A 23946-nucleotide genomic window follows, 5' to 3' on the forward strand; every position below is an offset into this window, starting at 1 on the left:
AGAGCCACCACTCTTGGTCCCATCTCATACGACTTATGGGAAATTCTAAAGCTGTGCTTGAGGTTGTTTTACACTAATATGATAAAACCATCAAATGATGTAATATATCTAGGAAATATTGTACTGTATCCCTCCAATGAAGTTCCAAACACTTTCAGAAACCAATGCCAAAGTGCACAGAAGCTGTTTGGATAGCTAAATGTGGTTCAATGACCTATGAAACTGGTGTCTGTTCTATACTGTCCTTTTCCTGTACATATTATTTTTACATTATACAGTCTTCTAAAAACCACACAGGTGGTGATTGTTAAAGAAATTGGCAAAAGACAGTACCCAACCTATAAATAAGCACTACTGTAATATATTGTCAAGTGGCATTTCCTTGTCATATCAGAATTTATTAAATATGTATTGCCATCACTATAATCATTTTAGTTATACTTGCCACTTACTAAACTAAAAAATATAAATGGATATAAAAAGAATTACTTGAAAATACATATGATTACATATGATATTAATGATTAAATTGTAATGACTACTTTATTCAATCCAATTTTTTAACTAAATCACTCTATCCTAAACATTATGGAAATGGTTAATTTTGACCGCTAAAAATACAAATGGTGCTCAAGAAAACGGGCATGGTTTCAGAATTTATTGTTCACTTCCACATGAAAACACATTTAGCAAATTTGTATTTATATACTTTATACAAGTCAGACTTATGAAAAACATGTTTATTCACACATTAAAAATGTTTAAAATCACTGTCTACATTTTCTGACTCTACCAGTGAGCTATCATCTGACAGAACATTAACCAGTGTTTTCAGAGTTTGTCAATATTTGTCATGTGCCATGAATTTAATGCTACTTTCCAGGTATTGGGAAAATGATTTGATCAAATGACACCCAAGAGATACAAAAGATGCAAAATTTAATACAGTTTCATAGCAGGAAAATAACATCCTTATATACCTCTAAACTGTGCCAAGCAGCTATTGATTATCTAAATTATGACATCTAAAACAAGTACATGCTTGAATAGTGCTCTTGTAATTAGTTACTAATATCTAATAGGTTGGTTTGAAAAGAAAAAAAATTTATGACAGCCATAAATCAGGCAAAGAAACAGAAGGCATGCTCGGGGCTCCAGCCCTGATACCTTGAGCTCTTTAAGTCCCTGCATGTATCTCCCCTCTACATCTTGTATCTGGTCCTTAAGATCATAGATATCCTGTTGGACACATGGAACGAACCATTGGAGAGGTGCATGATGGCCAAAATGAAAAGGAATTAGATTAAAACAGACATTTTGCTGACCATGCAATGAAAATATTAAAAGGGAAAGGATGGTTTATTTTTTCATAGCATAAAAGGAAACAAACATTAAGCAAGAAAAGTAGATATGTTTGAAAAATAAGTGTAAAAAAGGTAAATCCATGCCATGCAATAGGAAAATAGCATGCAATAGCTAATTTTAACAGTGCATTCAAATCAGCAATCACTGTAAAGGATTGCTAGGAACATGTAATGTTCCTTAATTAAATAAATACTTTCCCTGGTTTAAAATGTAACCTTTTTGACATTAGTATATAAATAATTATGCAGTTACAAAGCCCCATTATTATTTGCAGCATAATAACCACTACATGTTAATTATCCCTTTATATTGGCACAAGTTACAGTACACTTACCCGAAGTTCACTAAGTGATGCATCTGGATCTGCTATACTGCTTGTCTCACCACTTCCCCTCCGTGAAGATGTACCGCCCATTGAAGCCAAAGTAGCAGTAGAAAGTCCAGGGATGGCAGTACGTGATATTGGCTATGGGATGTATAAAACAATTGGCATAAAAACATTTATACACTGTATATTATAATATACCTGAAATTTAATTTTCCTAAAAAACAAACTAAACAAATGTATATTAATTTTTATTTTAACTAATTACAAGTTTGCTTTATGTTTAAGTGATACTATAGTCTTCATTGACATTATCTAGTTGGTAGAGATGAGGAGTTCTAGTAGTTACATTTGGTCTCTGAATAAGATATTATTGATGGGGAAGAATTTGTTCAAGTAATTATATCAAGAAAAGCGGCAAACAAAAATGATGGAAGAAAAGACTGCCGCATTGCTGGTCATTTTTTCTCTTTAAGCTATGTCAAACCACATAGTGGCATCATAGAAAAAGATTGTTAGCCAAACCAAAAATACAATCTGTCAAGATATAAAGACAATAGTCTGTATGCACATTTAACAAAAACATATCTTCATACTTGGCGTTTGACATGAGGCAGAAAAGAAGTAATTCCAGTCCTCTACAGGAACCCAAAGATAAATGACAAACCGGTTGCAGTAAATGAAAGCCACTATGTACTTATAAAATTATAAAACTGCGAAGTCTGCAGATACAGTTGAATTTTAATTCCATAATTTAAAAAAAATGAATAGCTGGTTATTTTTTTATTATTTATTTGATCTAATGGATCAAGTTTTTTGTGTCACAGGGATACAATTTTGTTTTTCTTTTGCTTCAGTCAAATAAAAAAGGGAATAATAAATTAACAATATACCACAGAATCGAAGAGCAATACTTATTGTAATGAAAAGTTAAAAATTCACAATTATTACATTGCAACTCAAGTATTGTTAAATTATCAAATCATGAAATATTAGAAATTTCCACCACAATGATACCTGATGCTAATCACACATTGTCTTGTTAAAGAGCCTTATCTGGAGGCAGTAAATTGCAACCTTTTTCAGTTTAAAAATCTCCTATCTTCTTTTTTAAATGACTATTAACTTTATACAGTATCAAATATGAGCAGCTTCTTATTTTAAATACAAAAAAATGTGTGTACTATTCAGAGAATAAACAAATATGACAAACACAAAATTCAAATGCCAAATAATATCTGCTCCAACATTAGTGTTGCAAATATAATAGAATGAAAAATTTGCAGCAAAACATAGCATTGTACAGTGACACTGTGTCACTCCTTACACACAACATAATATTAGCTTACTAGTAATGTAACTTATTTTCAGGATATCACTGCTCCAGTAAAAAAAAAAAAAAACTACAGTTCTATTGTGCAAAACCAAGCAATAAATCCTAATTTATATGCAGCGTTCATGCATGGTGTACTTCTTGATACTGTAAGAACTTTATTCTTTTTTTTTGAGAAAACTGACAAAAGAGAAAATGTACATCAAAATAAAGGAAAACACACTATTACATAAAATATGCTTTAAAATCTTCCATCTGGACATACTCGTAATACAATCTCTAAAATGAAAAATGATAAAAACATTGTTGTTAGATTTAGGTTTAACTTTTAACAGTACTGAAAGCATAAGATTTATGCTTTCTTGCATGATTTAGTTTATGCCTATTCAAATGTTAACAATCTATACAACAAGTGTGATGTATGTACTTTCACTGTCTGTAAATGGGTAAGGTGGTCTGATGGGCTGTCAGCTTTGCAAACCTGAGAGTTCAGGCGCACTTTTTGGTTAGCCCAGCTTTACATACGAGATGAGGGTTACCTAGAACTTTTTACATTTATTTGTAAAATTTTGTTCTACATGTGTGCATCATACTCCATTTTCTACGCAATATAAACACTTCTTCTTCTTTCGGCTGCTCCCGTTAGGGGTTGCCACAGCGAATCATCTTCTTCCATATCTTTCTGTCCTCTAAATCTTGTTCTGTTACACCCATCACCTGCATGTCCTCTCTCACCACATCCATAAACCTTCCTCTTTTCCTCTTCCCAGGCAGCTCTATCCTTAGCATCCTTCTCCCAGTATACTCAGTATTTCTCCTCTGCACATGTCCAAACCAATGCAATCTCGTCTCTCTGACTTTGTCTCCCAACCGTCCAACTTGAGCTGACCCTCTAATGTACTAATTTCTAATCCTATCCATCCTCGTCATACCCAATGCAAATCTTAGCATCTTTAACTATGCCAACTCAAGCTCTGTCTCCTGCTTTCTGGTCAGTGCCACCATCTCCAGCCCATATCATAGCTCATCTCACTACCGTCCTGTAGACCTTCCCTTTCACTCTTGATGATACCCGTCTGTCACTCTTCTCCACCCATTCCACCCTGCCTGCACTCTCTTTTTCACCTCTCTTCCACAATCCTCATTATTCTGTACTGTTGAGCCCAAGTATTTTAATTCATCCACCTTCGCCAACTCTATTTTCCTGCATCCTCATCATTCCACTGACCTCCCTCTCATTTACACACATGTATTCTGTCTTGTTCCTACTGACCTTCATTCCTCACCTCTCTACAACATATCTCCACCTCTCCAGGGTCTCCTCAACCTGCTCCCTACTATCCTTACAGATCACAATGTCATCAGCAAACATCATAGTCCCCGGTGACTCCTGTCTAATATCGTCTGTCAACCAGTCCATCACCATTGCAAATAAGAAAGGGCTCAGAGCCGATCCCTGATGCAATCCCATCTCGAACTTCAATGCATCCGTCACTCCTACCGCAGACCTCACCACTATCACACTTCCTTAGTACATATCCTGTACAACTCTTACATACTTCTCTGCCACTCCCGACTTCCTCATACAATACCACAACTCCTCTCGAGGCACCCTGTCATATGCTTTCTCCAGGTCCACAAAGACGCAATGCAACACCTTCTGGCCTTCTCCATCAACATCCTCAGAGCAAACATTGCATCTGTGGTGCTATTTCTTGGCATGAAACCATACTGCTGCTCACTAATCATCAACTCACTTCTTAACCTAACTTCGACTACTCTTTCCCATAACTTCATGCTGTGGCACATCAATTTTATTCCCCTGTAGTTACTGCAGTCCTGCACATCCCCTTTATTCTTAAATATCAGCACCAGTACACTTCTTCTCCACTCCTCAGGCATCCTCTCACTTTCCAAGATTCCATTAAACAATCTGGTTAAAAACTCCACTTCCATCTCTCCTAAACACCTCAATGCTTCCATAGGCATGTCATCCGGACCAACGGCCATTCCACTTTTCATCCTCTTCATAGCTGTCCTTACTTTTTCCTTGCTAATCCGTTGAACTTCCTGATTCACTATTTCCACATCATCCAACCTCTTATATCTCTTGCTCTCTTCATTCATCAGCCTCTCAAAGTACTCTTTCCATCTGCTCAACACACTGTCCTCGCTTGTGAGTATGTTTCCATCTTTATCCTTTATCACCCTAACCTGCTGCACATCTTTCCCAGCTCGGTGCCTCTGTCTAGCCAATCGGTACAGGTCCTTTTCTCCCTCTTTAGTGTCCAACCTCTCATACAATTCATCATACACCTTTTCTTTAGCCTTCGCCACCTCTCTCTTCACCTTACTCCTTATCTACTTGTACTCTTGTCTACTTTCTGCATCTCTCCGGCTATCCCACTTCTTCTTTGCCATCCACTTCCTCTGTATACTCTCCTGTACTTCCTCATTCCACCACCAGGTTTTCTTTTCCTCCTTCCTCTTTCCAGATGTCATGCTAAGCACCCTTCTTGCTGTCACTCTTATTACATCTGCTGTAATTTCCCAGCTATCTGGTAACTCTTCACTGCCACCCAGTGCCTGTCTCACCTCCTCCCTAAACTCAACCTTGCAGTCTTCCTTTTTCAACTTCCACCATTTTATCCTTGGCTCTGCCCTCACTCTCTTCCTCTTCTTGATCTCCAACGTCATCCTACAGACCACCATCCTATGCTGCTTAACTACACTTTCCATCTTACCACTTTGCATTCTTCAATCTTCTTCCTCCACTCTTGTACGTAACCCTAAGTTCTTCCCTCTTCTTAAAATACGTATTCACCACAGCCATGTCCATGCTTTTGGCAAAATCCACTATCCTCTGACATTCTTCATTTCTCTCCTTGACATCATACCTACCCATCACCTCCTCATCTCCACTGTTCCCTTCACCAACATGCCCATTGAAATCTGCTCCAATCACCACTTTCTGTCCCTTGGGTACACTGTTCATCACTTCATCAAACTCATTCCAAAAATCTTCTTTCTCACCCACTGCACATCCAACTTGCTGTGCATATGCACTAACAACATTCATCATCACACCTCCAATTTCCAGCTTCATAAGCATTACTCTGCCTGACACTCTTTCACTTCCAAAACACTCTTGACATACTGTTCCTTCAGAATAACTCCTACTCCATTTCTCCTACCATCCACACCATGATAGAACAATTTGAATCCACCTCCAATCCACCTGGCCTTACTCCCCTTCCATTTAGTCTCTTGCACGCACAATGTACACAAAAATATTTTATCAAAATGTAACTGAATACTGCATTAACATTGTATTCTCAATTTTGTTTTCAGATGAAACTAATACTTTCTCAATCAAAATGGTTCTCACTTTATGCTGCAGCATACTGTCAGAAGTGTGTGGTGTGCATGAAACATAACAGAGGAAAAGGACTGCAGGATGACAATTTGTCATCCCTTTCCCAGATGGCCCCTTTAACCATTTGCAGATGGATTTCACTGAATTGACACCATCAAAGAGGCGTACATTTTATTGGGTTATAATATGTTGTACTTATGGGTAGAAGGGTTCCTCTGTAGACATGCTGATGAAACCAGTAGCAAAGCCTTTGGTGAGAGTGGTTGTGCCCTCATGGGGGATGCCCCGGATATTACACTCAGACAATGGGTCTCATTTTGTAAACTCAGTGATGCATCATTTATCCAAATAGCTAAAGATGCACCTAAAACACTACTGTGCTTATCACCCACAGAGAAGTGGAATGGGGGAAAGGGCCAATCTGACGTTGAAAATGAAATTGGCTAAAGTACATGAGCAAACTGGTCTTTCCTGGCCAGATGCCCTTCCACTTGTCCTGGCTGCAATGTGTGGCAGGACCCACCGGCAAACAAGACTGTCACTTTTCGAAGTGCTGACAGGTCAGCAAATTCAGGTCCTGATGCCTGGAGGGAGGGTCGAACTGGAAACCGTTCATTGGGATCTCCCTCGTTTCTTTCAGGCATCCAGAAGACATTGAAGGCAGTACACTCCCAAGTGACAGAGTCCTGGAGATTGGTCCATCCACTGAGGTCTCTGATGATAGGATCCATCCTGGGGATGGAGTAAGCACTGGCACCAGCTTGTAATAAAGGTAGAAGGTATTGACTCTTGTATCCAGCAGGTGCATTGTAAGAAGATCACCTTTGGAAACCTGACATGAGAATTAAGATCCTATTCGCAATTTGGGCAGTGTTCTTTTCCCTCTGGACTCATTTGTCCTGGCTACAGACTAAGGACAGTGTATGAAGAGTCAACAGGCCCTCACTTGAAATAGCTATATGAAAGTGTACTTGGACTAATAAAGCCTGGCGGGCCCTGACAAACTTTACTGTTACTCCAATACGTACTGAATCTTGTTATTTTTGTTCTAAACCTAGGGTCTCTCGGACTCCTATTTCATCTCCCTATAATTAATCTACTTCTTTTCCTTATATCATAAATATGTCTTGTGTGTTTGTTAATCAGATGTTTCTTAATTGTGTCCCACTCCCCTCCACTGATCCCCTTTTTGATGACTCTGATGAAGATTCTTTTGTGTGACCATTTTGAATGCTCAAAGGGGGAGTGTGGTAATTAATCTGGACTGTCATGATATTTTAAAAGTTATGAAGTTTGAATTTTATATCTTAAAGTAAGTAAGCACATTTAGCAAAGGTTATTATGTAATGTAATGTTTTCAGATACCTAGGGCAGCTGAGATGGAATGCTAGCAGACTACGTCAGACTGTCAGCAGGAAACTATGTTTTATTTACTGAATGAGAAAGGAAAGAGTTGAATTTTAACTTCACCTGTCCACAGGACTAAGTTTCAAAATGCCTCAGTCTTAAGCAGATTACACACTTGATGTCATTTTTGTCATTGGAATGCACAAAAGGCTTCTTTCTCATTACTCTTCAATGAAAGCCATGTTTGTGTAAATAACAATGCTGAGCAGAGAAGTGCAACATCACTCCCTTCTCAGCTTCACCGGCATAAATGTTCCTGTCCATTCAATCTAATAAGAAAATAAGACAACTTTTTTGTGTAAATGGATATCAAACATCTCACTAGTCTAAACAGTCAAGATTGAATAACTCAGTTAAGGTAAATACCACTGACTTTTTGTATCATCACAAATTAGCTCTAGGTGAGTATTTGTAAGGTGAACTTTTATTTTGTAGTAGGGCAGTTAACCAATAAGCGAGATAAGAATGTCCCGTAGATAGAATATTGTTTGCATATATACAAAAGTGTATTTAAAGTTCATTCCATTACATAACTAACTATATATTGTCATGAAGTATGTGCCAAGCATTAAAATAACATTTAAATTAATATCTTTCAGACAATAGCAAAACATACTGAGTACTACCCAGTACTCAAATCTTGTTGCCCATGTTAGTTAAAAAGAGCTATATAATGGGGAATTTATTTAGCAAGTTGCAGTGACTGCACATACACTTTATTCCACCCTGGCAGTACAAACTACCTGCTATTATATGTAAATCAGAATTTAAATTGTCCTGTCAGCTGAAGTTGGGCAGACAGTGTGCTATAGTACTTTATTTTAATATGAAATATGTTTCATGTTAATTTATCACAGACTATATATACATGTGTAATTTTAAATCTAATACTTTACTTACTAAAAGGAACTTACTGATATAAACTGAACGTATACATTCATTAAATGCCACCTGGATAAAGCTGGTTGGAGGCTGTTTTTATTTGATGAAAGAAGGAATTTTGATTAATTGAAATAAAAAAAAAATTGATTTTATTATTTAGAATGGGAGAAGATATTTAAAATGTGAATTGCTCTCCGTTTCACCTTAAAATGGAATACAGAAATCCAAACCTCAAAAAGCTTTAAAGTGATTATACATTTTTAAGAAATTCAGCTTACCCGACAAAATGTTTCAGTAAACTGCTTGTCACTCTTTTCATCTAGCTGGCAAAGAAAAAACAAACAAAAAGAAATTTGGTTAAATATAAATTACATGCAAAACAAACATCCCAAATGGCATTGCAAATGACACTTCTTGCATGGGTTGAACTCTCATGGCTGCTCCAAGCAGTTTTTACAGGTTGAGCCCAAACAGGGTATATGGGGCATTAGGCATGAGACGGTCACCAGTACACAACATCCAAGGCTGGCTCCATGGTTTAGCTCTAGTATGCTCTGTTAGGTGTGCATTGGCGATTCTAAATTGTCCCTAGTGTGTGCTTGGTGGGTGGGTGTGTGTGTCCTGTGGTGGGCTGGTACCCTGCCCAGGGTTTGTTTCCTTCCTTGCGCCCTGTGTTGGCTGGGATTGGCTCCAGCAGACCCCCATGACCCAGTTGTTAGGATATAGCAGGTTGGATAATGGATGCTATGGGCAATGGTAACTTAAATCTTTTTATATCAACTAAGTAAGTGCAAGGAAAGAGCTTTGTCTTATGTATATTATATTCTAGTGACTATATTGACTACATTATTGTATTCGCCACTAGCCAAAGATCTGAAAATGGAATTTTTAACTTTGTTCAGCAAATTAACAGGGATAATATAGTCTAACTACAAACCATGTTACAAGACTTTTGTTTAATTTTTATATTGTTTTGTAAGGATAACTTTAAAAGAATACTTTTTTGTTGTTAGTTTAGATTTTAATAGTATATTTCAACAGAAAAAAGTACAATATATCTTAAAAGAGGCCTCGTCTACAACAATACTTAACCTTAACCTTTCTGCATTACTCAATTAACAGAACAAAGAGGTGCACAGAAACCTTGACATGGATGGAAATATTTGTTAAGACTTTCTCCGTTCACAAAGCTGCCTTTTTAATGTTTATTGCTGCAAGGTAAATAGAAAAGAACTGAGGTAGACAACCTAACTTGTACCAGATGAAGATAAAAATAACAGAAGATGCAAGATTAAAACACTCACCACTTTACCTGTATGTTAGCATGAGCCTTACGTGGTTTCATTTTACAGTAGCTAAATTTTGAATTTACATTTCGGAAACACAAACTCAAATAAGGATTGTTAATTAGAACTTAACTGTGTAAGCTTGTAATGGCTCATTTAACTGTGATCCGCTGTGGCAACCCCTAACGGGAGCTGCCGAAAGAAGAAGACGATGACTATGCTAGCAGTAGAAGTGTGTTTTTTCCCTGTAACTATAGATATGTATGTAACAACAAGTTTTTGTTAAGATTTTAGGAAACTGGTTAACTTAATATTTAAACTAACTGCACTGCTGCAATAACTCACTGTTAAAATGCTCAAATGTAATTCAAAACATGTTTTCGTAAACAGCTCACATTGTCATATTGAAAAATATGACATTATATTTTTTCAAGAAACGCTTTCTGAACAGTTTATTAAGTGAGTGTATGAACTGGTTAGCTCAAGAGGCTCTGCAAAAATGTTAGAGTAAAACCTATACTGTATTTCACCTATGACTGATTCTCTCCATAGAGAGGTAGTCAGTCTTCCATGACAATGTGTCAACCAAGACAACCCTACAGTATTAATTAGTTTCATTACTTCTGGCTAGACCTCATATGTATCCATGCAATTTTGCAATTGCTGAACGTTTTCATGCGCAGTAGTGAACACAGCCCCGGAAATAAACCCAATACCACCAAAAACACTTGATAATGCTTTTAAACAGGGCAGTGAATTCATAGGATTTATGAGTTCTTTGGTAAATGTTCACTGCATTAGGTAAGAAAGTCAGCAATTATCTGTTATGTTTGTTAGCTCAACTAAGAAACAAACGTTTTCTGGTAAGGTTACTATAATCAGTAATAAAGGCAATGATTATCAAATGCAAATTTGCTACCAGAAGCAACAAGGAAGGATACACTAGTCATCCACACTTTACCAAACCTCTTGAAATCATGTACCTAGTCTTCAGAAACCATCTTAGCCTCTGTATTCAAGGTCAGTTGGTACTAAAAAACTGAAACTTGACAGCTTTCCCTAATATATGTAGCTGGCTGCCAATGGATATTACACTTGCTGCTATAACCATCAATGACCCCCTTTTGATTACAAATCTTCATAAATGCCTTCACCTGTCAGTCTCAAGGATATATTTCCAGCTGATATTCCACTTAGATATAACAGGTTAACAGTGGCCCAGCATGTAATTATAGAAGTTAAAATGTTTCTAATGGTAACATTTTCATGAAGCAAAATTACATATCACCTACTGTCCAAAGGAGCTCCTTGAGATTTTGGGAATGATACAGGTTTACAGAGAATGTTCCACTTAAACAATGAACGTATTAAAGAGGTAATACAACCAAATATGAGAAATTTCTGTTTATAGATGTAACACTGACCAACTAGGCCTTGGTGGTAAAACTAGAAAACTTCAGCAGCTGTATGTGTTCAATACAATAAAGCAAGTCCCTATAAAGTTGAAAGAAAATAAAAATTATCCACTTTTTTTTTTAAGCAGCAGACAGGATGCTGTGTGATACTTTTTTAAATACAACAATATAGACACTAGAGGACAGCACTGCTAACTAGTAATCAAACATGTGAATGAAACAAGTAAATCAAAAATGTTGTCCAAGTTCTCACGCACAACACAGTGATTATATTTAAAATATATACTACAAAACCAAGCTAGACAAGTACATATTTCAAAGCCACTGATAATTATTAAAAATACACTAAGCTGTCAGATCCTTAAACCTCATTCACTTACTAAACTGCTTTACTCTATAATTAATATTGTAGAGTACAGTAGAGTGCATTATAATATGAGAATCCTACACATTATTACGATATCCAAATTAAGTGAAACTGATAAGTTAGGATATACTGTATTACTAAAATTAATTTCCAATGCATTTGTTGCTGTGGTGGACTGGCGCCCTGCCCAGGGTTTGTTTCCTGCCTTGCGCCCTGTGTTGGCTGGGATTGGCTCCAGCAGACCCCCATGACCCTGTAGTTAGGATATAGCAGGTTGGATAATGGCTGGATGGATGCATTTGTTGCACACATTTTCACAATCCTTATAATGGGAGTTGTAACTGTGTTGAGCATTATCTAGTCAGTTTTTAGATAATGCACAAATGGTAATTTGTCTTCACCCAGCATCAATAACTGTACAGTGATCCAGGTCATTACTGAAGAGAAGACTACTAGCTCCAAATCTAAACTTTTGGTGAAAAAACAAATGCTCTCTACCAGAAAGCCTAAGTTAAAGAGTAAATTTGCTTTTCAAGACAACAATGATCTAAGATATACAGCCAACTTAACTTGGAAAAAAAGAAAAAGATTAATGTTCTGGAATTCTAACTGTGCTATAGATACCTTCACAATTTACAATGAACTTAGAACTGTTCTACAAGGAACAGTGACATAAAAAGCAAAATTGAAGTGTGCTGAATTGGCAGAGACATACAATATCCAGACACACTTTCTGCTGTAATAAAAGAAAAAGCGTTTCCACAAGGTATAAGCTAACAGGATAAACATTTATTCAACCAAAACATTGGCAGTTTGTTTTTATAATTTCAATCACTTTTGTCAAAAACAATCCATTGGTCGTTCACTTACTGTAAATAGTGCAAATTGTAAAAAATATGTTTCAAACATTACATCAGCAAAAGCCTAAGTTTCAAAAAGTGTGTGTAGGCTTTTAATATCCACTTTTATCAAAACTAAAGGAAAGCAGCTGAGTTAAAATAAAAAGACGATGCTGTCTGCTCACTGTGTAGGGGTTGCCCACTAAAACACAAAGGTAAGTTAAATATAGCCTAAAACTTACTAAAAAATAACAGAGACTGCAAAAGGCAAATGTACTGTATATATCTTTTCAAATTAATCACTCATCTCACAGCTTATTTAAGGATCAAATTATTTTAAGCAACTCAATTCCAAAATGCAACAAATCACAGCAAATATGTTAGAAATTGTTAAAAGCTGGCTCCAAACCTTATTTCTCAAATATTACATTGTCATTCATTAAAGAATAAAACATAGTCGGTAAGTAGGTTAGTTAAAAATTTAAAAAAATAATTAAGTAACTAGTTATTTAATTAATTTAAAAAAAAAAAGTGCAAAAGTGCATATCTTTTTTTTTACTAAGCAGAAAACTCACACTATCTAGGTCAGGGATACTAAAATCATCCATGTCAGATACAATGCTCCCCCTGCGATTGGAACGGCTAAAATAATCTGCAGTTGATTCACTGAAGTCAGAAAAGTCAGAAGACTAAAATTGAAGATCAAGAAAGAGAAGAATTACAAAAGCATAAAATATGGCTCCATGATTAGTCTGAACAAAAATATAGACCCTTACTGTTCAATAAACACAGTCACATGTAGAACAAATATCTCCAGAAACCAATCCTATAATTATGGTATGAACACTCTTAGTTACACACTACTACCAACTGCTGGGCAAAGCATCAGTATTGACTAAAGAACAGCAAAATGAAAACTAGCAATGTTGTACCGTTAGTTTAGTTTACACTGCTTGGTTCACAGCAGCAGTGACATAATTCTGTCATGAACTTGACAACATATAAGTCATAATTAATGCATATTATGAGACTAGTAGCTCAGAGCAGACACTTGTATTGATGAAATGAAACGATTACTTATTTACTTAATTTTCTTTGTAGAACACACATGCATGCAATGGCAGCTCACCATACTGTCCCGCCGACCACGAACAGCACACTCTTGAGAAACAGTGCTTGCTGTATCATCATCTGAGGACTATTAAGAAGGGGTACAAAACAATTATAAACCATCTCTTTATTTGAAATGCTTCACATGGTGAATCAATAGTAAAACAGCACAAATTGACTTTACTAATCCATGCATTAATTAAAACACAAAACAACATGTAGGAAAAAGAGTGCTTGTGTAGGTCAATGAAATACATGAAGTTCTCTGCTATATTAAATAATGTTATGCTTGTTTAATAAAAGCTTCTTTCCCTTGAACTGAAGGGAATAAAAACTAAATTTTTAAATTGACAGCAGCTTGAACTAGAATCCATTTGTGCTTCAAAAGAAAGTAAACATCACAGTACTAAATAGCATGGTGAAATCATTAGGAATGCACAATAAACAATGCAAAGTAAAAAAAAAAATATGAAGAAAACAATGCCCTTTTCAAAATGCACTGTACTTGTATAACACTACAAGTCTTCAGGTGCTGCACAAGTGACAGCCTTTTACAGGAGATATCTGTCTATCCTTTTTTTGGGACAATTTTCTTTGTTTTGTTTTTTTTTTAGTAAGATTATTAACCAATGTATTTAACTATTATTAATGATAATGTTAAGATGTGGCTTCTGGCTTGTTACTGCTAATCTTAAAGGAATTTTTAAATTAAAGATATGCTGCTGTCATCACAAATGCAGACATGAGCATTCAGCCCATATCAACAAAGAGGTTTAGAAGAATCTGATGGCTACCTGTGTCTATGACATTGAAGAATGTAGAAGACTCTGGGCACATAAAGAGGGAAATATTAAATGTTCCTCTTGTCAAGCTGGAATCTCTGTGATCATCGCTGACTGTTGCACCTTACTGCAGAAGTAGCTTGTAAAGATGAAAACAATAAGGAGCAAACCTAAATCTAAGGTGGAAAGGACTCAGGACTGTCCTGTCTCATATATTTGGAACGTTTGATTGCTTTTAAATAAGCTGATGAACTTTTATATGTCATGGCGAGACACGGACTGTTCCTGGTACTATGGCATTTGTTTATTGCAAAGAACTAGCTTAAACATATTTCAGATGCTATTTAATGCTGAAAGGTTTTCATATTATAGGACTAGAGAGAGTACTAAAAGCAGGAGAGGGTCTGGAGCCTTGTGAAGGAGATGCAAATCCTTTACAGTTAAAGCTGATAAGTGTGATCCAGGCTTTGAAAAACTGACAGAATTTGTCCACATTTCTGCCTAGGAGTGGTTGCATCATCCTATTAATCTTTATTTTCAAACTTGGCAACAAAATGATAAGTAATTCTGAACCAATGTCTAACGGTATGTTCCTGTTTCAAACACTACAAGCTGGACCTGCTTTATTCAAATGAACATCTAGACAGGTCTGACCATCTTACTGCCACCTATAACCCTGTTATTGATTGCAGTAGTTCTCCAGTATCCAAGCCAGAAGTTTATATGTATTTTTAGGGGGTTATTGCTTGTTTTATCATTTATATATTGTGCTTTCTCTCCCTCAAGCTTCTGTAAAGTTCTAATTTCCCCTTAGGTACTTATCTATCCATCTGAGAACCACAGTGATAATCACTCAAGTAGTCTACGAACAACCTTATTTAACAAAAATAACTCTTCAATTCAGTTTAAAAAAAAAAGTAAACTCAAGATGACAATTTAGTGCACCTTACATCTTCACTGATATGGAATCCAGAAGTCCTAGTTTAAACTGAAATAAGCTGCTCACCAAATAGAAAGAGAGCAAACAGAATAGCAGCTATTCAGATAAGAACACTAAGGTTTCATGCTTCTGGGTCTGGGGAAATTGTAGCCATTAAATTTAGAAACGGTGCACACCACTATCAGTCACTTGCCCTCAATAGATACTGCTATAACAAGCAGAATGGGAAAATGTCTTACGGTTTGCTAATGTCTTTGCTAATGTCTTACAGAATGTCTTAACAGTTTCAATAATAGCAGCACGGATTGGTCAGTGCTTCCTTAAATATTTCAAAAAGAAAATAAGCTTTCTTGACCATTAAAACTATTCTGACATCCTGTTTTACAAGTGGCAGTGTGAAGGAATTTCAATTTTACCATCACAACCACAACAAGTTTGGTAGATGCTTTATTTCAATATATAGTATCATCATAATTTGATAAAAACCCTATAACAATAATATTACTTGGAATACTTACTTTACAGTTACAATATTTGAATGTGAAATTCACTTATGTATCACAAATACAGAAATAGGAATAAAAAAAACATATGTTTTTGCAGTGTTATTCAATACAAAAGCCACAAATAAAACATTAAAGCATCAAATGAAAATATACATAACTGACATAAATTTAGCAAAATAGCAAATAAATATTGTATTGAATACTTCTATCCAAAACAACATGCATGTTAGAAGAGACACTGGGAGGTCAACTTTCAGGATAGGATCAAGCACTGTTAAGCTTGTACTTTACAGCTGAAAACATTTGCCACTAGGGGGCCACACTGCACTAAAATTAAGCAATAATAGGCTTGTGTGATATGCTTTAAAATTTTAGGATAATTTAGAAATGTACCATACAACATTTTCTTTTTAAAGGTAAGCTATGATAAAAAAGAAACCACTAACATTTTTTTACAATTGACAATCAAAAAATAGATTTGAAAACCATTTAGATGTAACTATGACAATGTACAGTATGTAGATGAAGAAACGTTTGCAGACAACTGACAATCACACCTGCATGATTTTGTCAGACATACCATTCAAATATGGTATTAATATAGAGTTGGCCCCAACTTTGTAGTTATAAAGGCCTCCACTCTTCTAGGAAAACTTTCCAAAAGATTTTGGAATGTGACTGTGGGAACTGATGCCCATTCAGCTAAAATAGTGTTTTATTTATAAAGTTATGTATTGCTGTTGAATGAGAAGACCTACCTCACAATCAGCATTTCATTTCATCCCAAAGATGTTCAAGAGGGTTGAGGTCAGGGCTCTGTGCATGCCACTCAAGTTCCTCCACACCAAACACATCAAATCATGCATTTATTGGTTTTGTGCACTAGTGCATAGTCATGCTGGAAGTGATAACAGCCCTGCCTAAATTGTTGCCAAAATATTGGAAGCAAACAACTATCTAAAACATCTTAATATGCTGTAGCATTAATAGTACCCTTCGCTGGAACCAAGGAAGGGGCCTAGCCCAAACCCTAAAAAAACAGCCCGACCATTATCCAATACTGACAGATCAAATATCACTATTCAGATATAATTAGAATTGATTGAAAAAAAAGGTCTTATTCAAACGCAAAATGTGACATTTGATTGTAAAAGTACAGCCAGAACCCTTCACAATTCAGGTTTTTTTTTTTTTTTTAAATTAACCAATCACTCAAGTGTATTTGAAGTATCATTTTGCATCTGATTCTGTCCATTCGCTCTTAAACCGGAGATCCCTGACTATTGTTTAATGCCAAGATCTTCTCATTAATGTAAATGTAAATTAACTCATTAATAATGATTTTCCTTTTATTTCAGCAATTTAAATTCCCCACTATAAAGAGCCAATACGCTGTGTCCTACAATAAGTCTTGTCTTATAATGCTGCCAGTTTGACAATGCCTAAAACAATGAAGTACAATTAAAAATATTAAAATACTGCTGCATCTTAAAAAGACAAAAAAGTAGACAGATTGTGCAGACTCTGACTATACTGTGATAATCTTGTAAGCCACGCAGGACTCAACAACCTTTTATTTTATTTTTTTTTGGATCTTTTATTGAATTTAAAAACATATAACGCTCCATAAAATCAAGTCAAAACTTAACAAAATGGAATCCAAATCAACCCTCACCCATGAGAAAGAGAGGAAGGCCAAAAGCTAGAGTAAAAGAATTGAGAATAGTACAGAGAGAAAGGAGTATTTTCCACCCAATATAAATGCTTATTCTAAAATATTATTGATTAGGTCCTGCCAGGTTTTTAAAAAGTTTTGAACAGATCCTCTAAGTGAGAATTTGATTTTTTTCCAATTTCAAATAGTATATAACATCAGTTACCCACTGACTTAAAGGAGGTGGGCTAGGATTCTTCTAGTTAAGCAAGATAAGTCTACTTGCTAATAGTGAAGTAAAGGCAATTACAGCTTGTTTGTCCTTCTCCACTTTAAGCCCATCTGGGAGTACACCAAATACAACTGTTAATGGTTTAGGAGTAATTGTGATACCTAGCCTGTCTGATAGGAATTTAAAAAATTTTGTCAGGAAAGATATTAATTTGGCACACACCCAAAACATGTGGCCTAGTGAAGCTGGAGCTCGATTGAAAGGTTCGTAGGTTGGATCTTGCCCTGGAAATATTTTGGACAATGTTAAGCGAGATAGATGTGCTTGATAAAAGCCTTTAAGAAGAATAATTGACAGGCTTTTTACTCAGAATGCTCTGATATAAAGGTAGCCATGCCAATGCCTCTTGCCTGCTCTTTTACTTTGCTCACTGTTTTCACTCTGTGATGCACTTACTAATTGATACATATTTCCCTTGATACTTGTCAACATGATAAGCTATAAAAAATAGCCACAAAAAGGAGCTTAGAACCGCATAAGTCACACATGCTTTCATCACACTTCGCTAAATTATTAATTTTTTTTTTTTTTTTAAACACAACTTACAGTGCCACTGCAAATCAGAAAGGCTTTATGACAATGTTGTGAGGGTCTTGTAGCACAACTAGTGTCCCTGCACTGCAAATATACTGTGACGTGTATTTAAATAACAGTTGCCCGAGTACCGCTAGGATTTTCTTTTCCTGCTAGTGTTTGTTCTTGCTGTGCAGACTATAATAATAAAGTATAAAAGGGAAACATTCAAACATACATGTGTAATCCCAAGAATTGTTAACCTAAGTTCAAATATATTTGATATTTATTTACTTTTAATTTAATTATTTTAACCTTATTTTTTGGCTAATTTAAAAGCCCGGCTTTACAGTTGCCACTTTGCAATCTAGAAAGTAGTGTTCTCTTATCATCCACCAAACTCAGATTCATCCATCAGACAAATCAAGCTTTATACCATTTCAGGCAATTTTTGGCACTAGGCATAGTGATGTCAGGCTTGTTTGCAGCTGCTTTGACAGTTGACAGTACTACATTTAAAATCACTGAGCTCTTCAGTATGACCCACTTACTCTACTGTTAATTTTTGTCCTGGGAGATTGCATAACTTGATTTTATGGACCTGTTAACAATGGGTGCAGCTGTTACACCTGAACTCAACTTGGAGGATGCCAATATACATTTGACAAAATAATGCATCTACTGCTAAAACTATATTACAGGAAAAGAACAATATTAAAAACACTATATAAAATGCTACCCTAAAATGTGTCTTTCATTTTTAAAAAAAATGGAGTGAGTGAAAGTAGTAAATAGTCCTATTACAATGAAGAGCAATGTAGCCTGTGGTTCACTGAAAGTTTGCTTCTACATCAAAAGTTTGCTCTCTCTGTTTGGACAAAAATGTCTTCGTTTCATTAATAACAAATAAAGTTCTTCAGTTAAAAAACAAACATATTGCTCCTGTAAGTGGTGTGCAAATATTGATAACAGACAATTATGTGAAAAATGTTGCAATGTGGTTAAGTGACATCTTTAATTACATACAGAGTGGAAAGATTTCAAATCAATTTCAGGTACCGGAGAGAAAAAAAAGAGAGAGAGAGGGAGGTTGGGAGCATGCGCTGATAGAGCACGTTGATGTACCCACCACATGACCAACCACCTGGATTGGGACCCGAGTGCAGCCGTGTAATGGGTGATACCTCAGCACCATACTGGAACAGTGTGAGGTTTTTATGGTGACTGGAGAGCCAATTCTGCCACCAACCCCAAGTTTTTTCCTGTAAATTGGATGAATGCACATTAACGTCATACCCAAGGCAAAGCAACTGCAGGTTAACAGCCTTGCTCAAGGACCCAATGGGGTAGAGTCCCTTCTGGCGTTTACGGGATTCAAACCAGCAACCTTCTGATTGCTGACGCAGATCCCTAGCCTTAACTAAGCCTATTTAAAATTGAAATATGTTTGCAATTTATTTGTAAAATATAAATGTGACAGCACTAGTACTCACGTGCCCTATGTCTGTCACATGATCAACTACAAAGTGAAGTCACAAATATCATTAATAAATGCAACCATACATGAATAACAGCTGTCAAAAAGAATGAAATTCACAGCAGAATAATTTCATACCATAACAAACTTGCAAACAGGACTTTGTAAATATTATAAAATTATAATTAGTTTTCATGCATGTACAGTATATGCTATCAATCCAAAAACTATTCACATACAAGTGCCAAGTAAGTCCTTGTTATTGTATGCAGATATAAGCAAAGTCTACAGGCATACAAGCTCTCACCACAGGGCTGTTACGAGCAGAGTGTGTTCTTGAAGAACAGTAGCTATATTCTGAGGGCTGTAAAAAGATCACAATTAAGAACATATCATGCCCAGACACTAACTTAAAAAAAAAAACAAAAAAAAAAACACTGAAATACACTAGTGCATAACACTTACAGCTCTGGAACCAAAAGAACCATACAGACTTTCATCATACAAAGAGGCCTATAGGTAAAAAAAAAATAATAATAATAGAAATTTATAGCATTAGAAGTTTTTTGTTGATTTTTTAGTCTGAAGTATGTATGTATCATCAATGCTTAAAACTTTACCAAGAACCTGCAAGAGCTTCAATAGTCTTGAGTGTGATATAGATTTTTGATTTTACAGCTAAAATCCTATATTATAGGACTGTCTGGTCATTGTTACCAGAATCAAATGATTTTACTAATACTTCATTATGTCCATGTCACTGAAGTTAAATGTAAATCAAACGACTATGAAAATGTGAATTAGGCACAGTATACAGAGCAATCACACATCTTTTTCCTCAATACCTACTGCCTAACCTAGCACTTATTGCCAAAAGAGGATTATCTTATTAAGTCTCAAAAATAAAAAAACATTTCACAAAGCACAATTAATGGCTGACAATAAGGTGACACAAAGCACAGAAGTCTACTTCTAAAATAATTTTTTATTTTGATGGAAATATCTAAACCCAAAAGCCCTGAAAATCAGTAATCATTTAAATGCTGAAGTCCAAAAAATAAGTTTAGGAAAACTCTAAATTGAAGGAATAGTAATTTCACAAATTTAATTTTAAGGATGGATTCCAAAATGAGATTGATATTTTATAGACCATTTATGCATTATCCATATTATGGATACTAAGCATGAGACAATACACTTATTCTACAGTAACTTTCATACTGTGATTCAGGCTTTTTTTTTTGGTACTTTATTTCGCCTTATACAATTTCTTGTATTAGGAATTTGTTAGTTTTTGCATACCCCTTGGGGTCAGAGCACAGGGTCAGCCATTGTACAGCACCCCTGGAGCAATTACAGGGTCTTGCTCAAGGGCCCAGCAGAGTAGGATCTCTTTTGGCAGTGACAGGGATCCGAATAGGCAACCTTCTGGATACCAGCACAGATCCTTAGTCTCAGAGCCACCACTCCGCCCCTAACATTCAATTTTATTAGAAACTGTGCTAAGTGTTAGTTACTGGTTGAGATTAATAAAAATACAAAATAACTTCAAATTCATGCAAATACACTAATTTTAATTCATGTTTAATTAAGATTTGTCCTTTGAACTAAAATAAATCTTATATACTAACATAAAACTTGCATTGCAGTAACAAAAGTTGTGTTGCATGATAATAATCATATGCAAATAAGAATTTCACTGTACTCTGTACACTTAACAATAATGACCCTATAACCCGATAATATAAAATTACTAAAATACATTTATATTTGGATGGTTTTGTACCTTTTTGTTTTCTAAGTTAAAATTAAACATTGCTTCACCAAAGGCTATCCCTTTATTTTCTGCCTCAGCTAGCTGTGAGTCCTGACTAGATCTATGAAGAATATGATAATGCTATATTCGCTTTTAAGAAAAATGAGAATGTTAACACTCTGCATGACACTGAGACCTCACCACTGTGACAATATCTACTGCAGGTAAAAACACTTACTAGATACAGACTAAACAGGGGCAGGACATGATATGAACAGAAAAGCAAGCATTGTGAATTTGGTTGCATTCTCTCACCGCAATATTTAAGGACTGCTGTTGAAAGAAATGCAAGATGCACTACTATATAATTTTTTCCTTATTGAAATCTATCCCATTTCTAAATAAATATCAGTGAAAGGTGTGTTGACATCTTACAAACTCATTCTTACATCCACAGCTTTTGACAGATGCAGTAGCTGCAGTTTGCTTCTCCCAGTAATTTGACTATATAACGAGAACTGTTCCAATACAAGAAGCATGTGCTTTGCCTAGTCCCAACAGAGATGGATTAGAAAACAAGCCTGTGAATGCAGTGACGCATTTATGAAACAATGTTGTGATTCACCATTCTCATCCTAGGATGAGTCTCACTAAATTAAGTATGTGTGTGAAATACTTAAACTAGAACCACTTTAACATATAGTGATGCCTCTGTTGCTCACCGACAACTTTCATCTTTATACAGATGGTAAATAATTCTGGCAAAGTAAAGTTTGTCATTTTATTCCCTAGTTCTAGATTTTCATTAAATGACATTTTCATTTGCCTTTCTGTTTAATTTCAGTTATATGAAAAAGTCATAAAATACTCTACATTTTGTATTTGTCAGTATTTTTCATTGAGATATATTTTGCCTCATGCTTAGTGTATACCAAAAATGAATGCACTTTAATTGAAATTTCACCTTTTCTTGAGGAAAAGGCAGAGAGTGACAGCCTTAATAAACTTATTACCCACAGTACTGAAAAATAAATTGATAATTTTTAGGAAAAATAAAATTATCAATGCTTTGTTTAGGAAATGTGTGCATACTCATTATTATGTTTGTTTCAAACAATGTATTGCCATCATGCACTTGCGCCACGAGCTATCCCACTTTGCAGATTTGCACTGTGGTACCTGAAATCATATGACATCTGGATTGCAACAGCCATTGGAAGCAATTCTCTTTACAAAGTTAGCTAAAGTAGAATCCTGGCCTTGGCCTTGTTGAAACTGATTCCAAACAAAAAATAAAACTTGTACTTAATTAGAACCCATATTAAAAAGATGGGAAACAACTGAATCTGGAAGGCTAGTATTAGATAAAGTCAAGAGTAAAGTTCACCCTATTTTGCTCATAGGAAATACTTATTGGCATCCACACACACACTGAATCTTCTACTGGTATTTTAAATCATTTTTATACATTTCTCTAAAAAAACTCAACTTTCATATGATCTGATCAGTTTAAATAGATGTCACTTCATAACTACTTTGTTCTTTTTTGCCAACATCAGAAGATGTAAAAGTATTGTTGAAAAAGTATTGCTTCTTGTATTTTAAAATTAAACTGTATTTTATATGAAAAATAAATGCCAATCCTCCAATTACTGGGACTAGTCATGTTAATAAAAAAGATATTTTTATAAGGAGTTGACTTAGTCTTAAGTCAGATCCTTCTAACAAAGTATACAGTATATGTTTGTGCAAGTAACAGATTAAAAAATATTTTGAGATTTCAGCTATATCTCTGGTGTTACAAGTGTGTATTTTAAAAAGCATGAACACTCTATTAACAGTGACGATGAACCAAGCATGGCCAACAGACAACTAGGTAAACATTATATGCAAAGAAACTGAAATCACAAGCAAAGGTAGCAATTTCAGACCATGCAAGCAATCTTTTGCATTTACAGACCAAACTGTAGCTTCGTGTCAGACGAGTATCTCCAGCAGATGATGCCTGTGTGTGCAAAGAAGACCTTTATCTTTTTTGATCAGCATACCACTTAAAAACAATTAATAAAGATAGAAAAACAACCAGCTGTCTGCTAGTACAGTACTAACCCTATAATTTTTGCTAGCAGTTGTAACAGGTTCATTGTATAAGGAAGGTGACTGGATGAAAAGAAAGATACAATTAGTTAAGCAGAGTTTCTTTCATGGAATAGTAAAAATCACAGAAAAAAACACACATATTAAAGGTTATTTTTTCCAACAGGACATTAAAAAAATCTCACTGGATATAAAGATTTAACTAATTTAATAATATGGTGAGT

The 23946-nt window shown here is 35.4% G+C and overlaps 1 protein-coding gene across 27 annotated transcripts in view; it reads right to left on the reverse strand.

Moving 5' to 3' along the window:
- The window catches only part of lrrfip2 (leucine rich repeat (in FLII) interacting protein 2), a 182960-nt gene that overhangs the window by 42504 nt on the left and 116510 nt on the right, over positions 1-23946 (reverse strand). For 8 of the 27 annotated variants that reach the window (XM_039736205.1, XM_039736219.1, XM_039736200.1 and 5 more), the window contains 9 exons: positions 23735-23785; positions 23586-23630; positions 20335-20382; positions 20177-20233; positions 13725-13793; positions 13171-13284; positions 8967-9011; positions 1700-1831; positions 1168-1239 (listed from right to left, as the gene is read on the reverse strand). In XM_039736205.1, coding sequence (XP_039592139.1) covers positions 1168-1239; positions 1700-1831; positions 8967-9011; positions 13171-13284; positions 13725-13793; positions 20177-20233; positions 20335-20382; positions 23586-23630; positions 23735-23785 — 633 coding nt within the window. The remainder of the gene's footprint in view (positions 1-1167; positions 1240-1699; positions 1832-8966; positions 9012-13170; positions 13285-13724; positions 13794-20176; positions 20234-20334; positions 20383-23585; positions 23631-23734; positions 23786-23946) is intronic. The other 19 variants (XM_039736217.1, XM_039736215.1, XM_039736213.1 and 16 more) reach the window with 8 other exon arrangements.

Source organism: Polypterus senegalus, chromosome 15, assembly GCF_016835505.1.
Source record: "Polypterus senegalus isolate Bchr_013 chromosome 15, ASM1683550v1, whole genome shotgun sequence".
Taxonomy (NCBI): Eukaryota; Metazoa; Chordata; class Cladistia; order Polypteriformes; family Polypteridae; genus Polypterus; species Polypterus senegalus.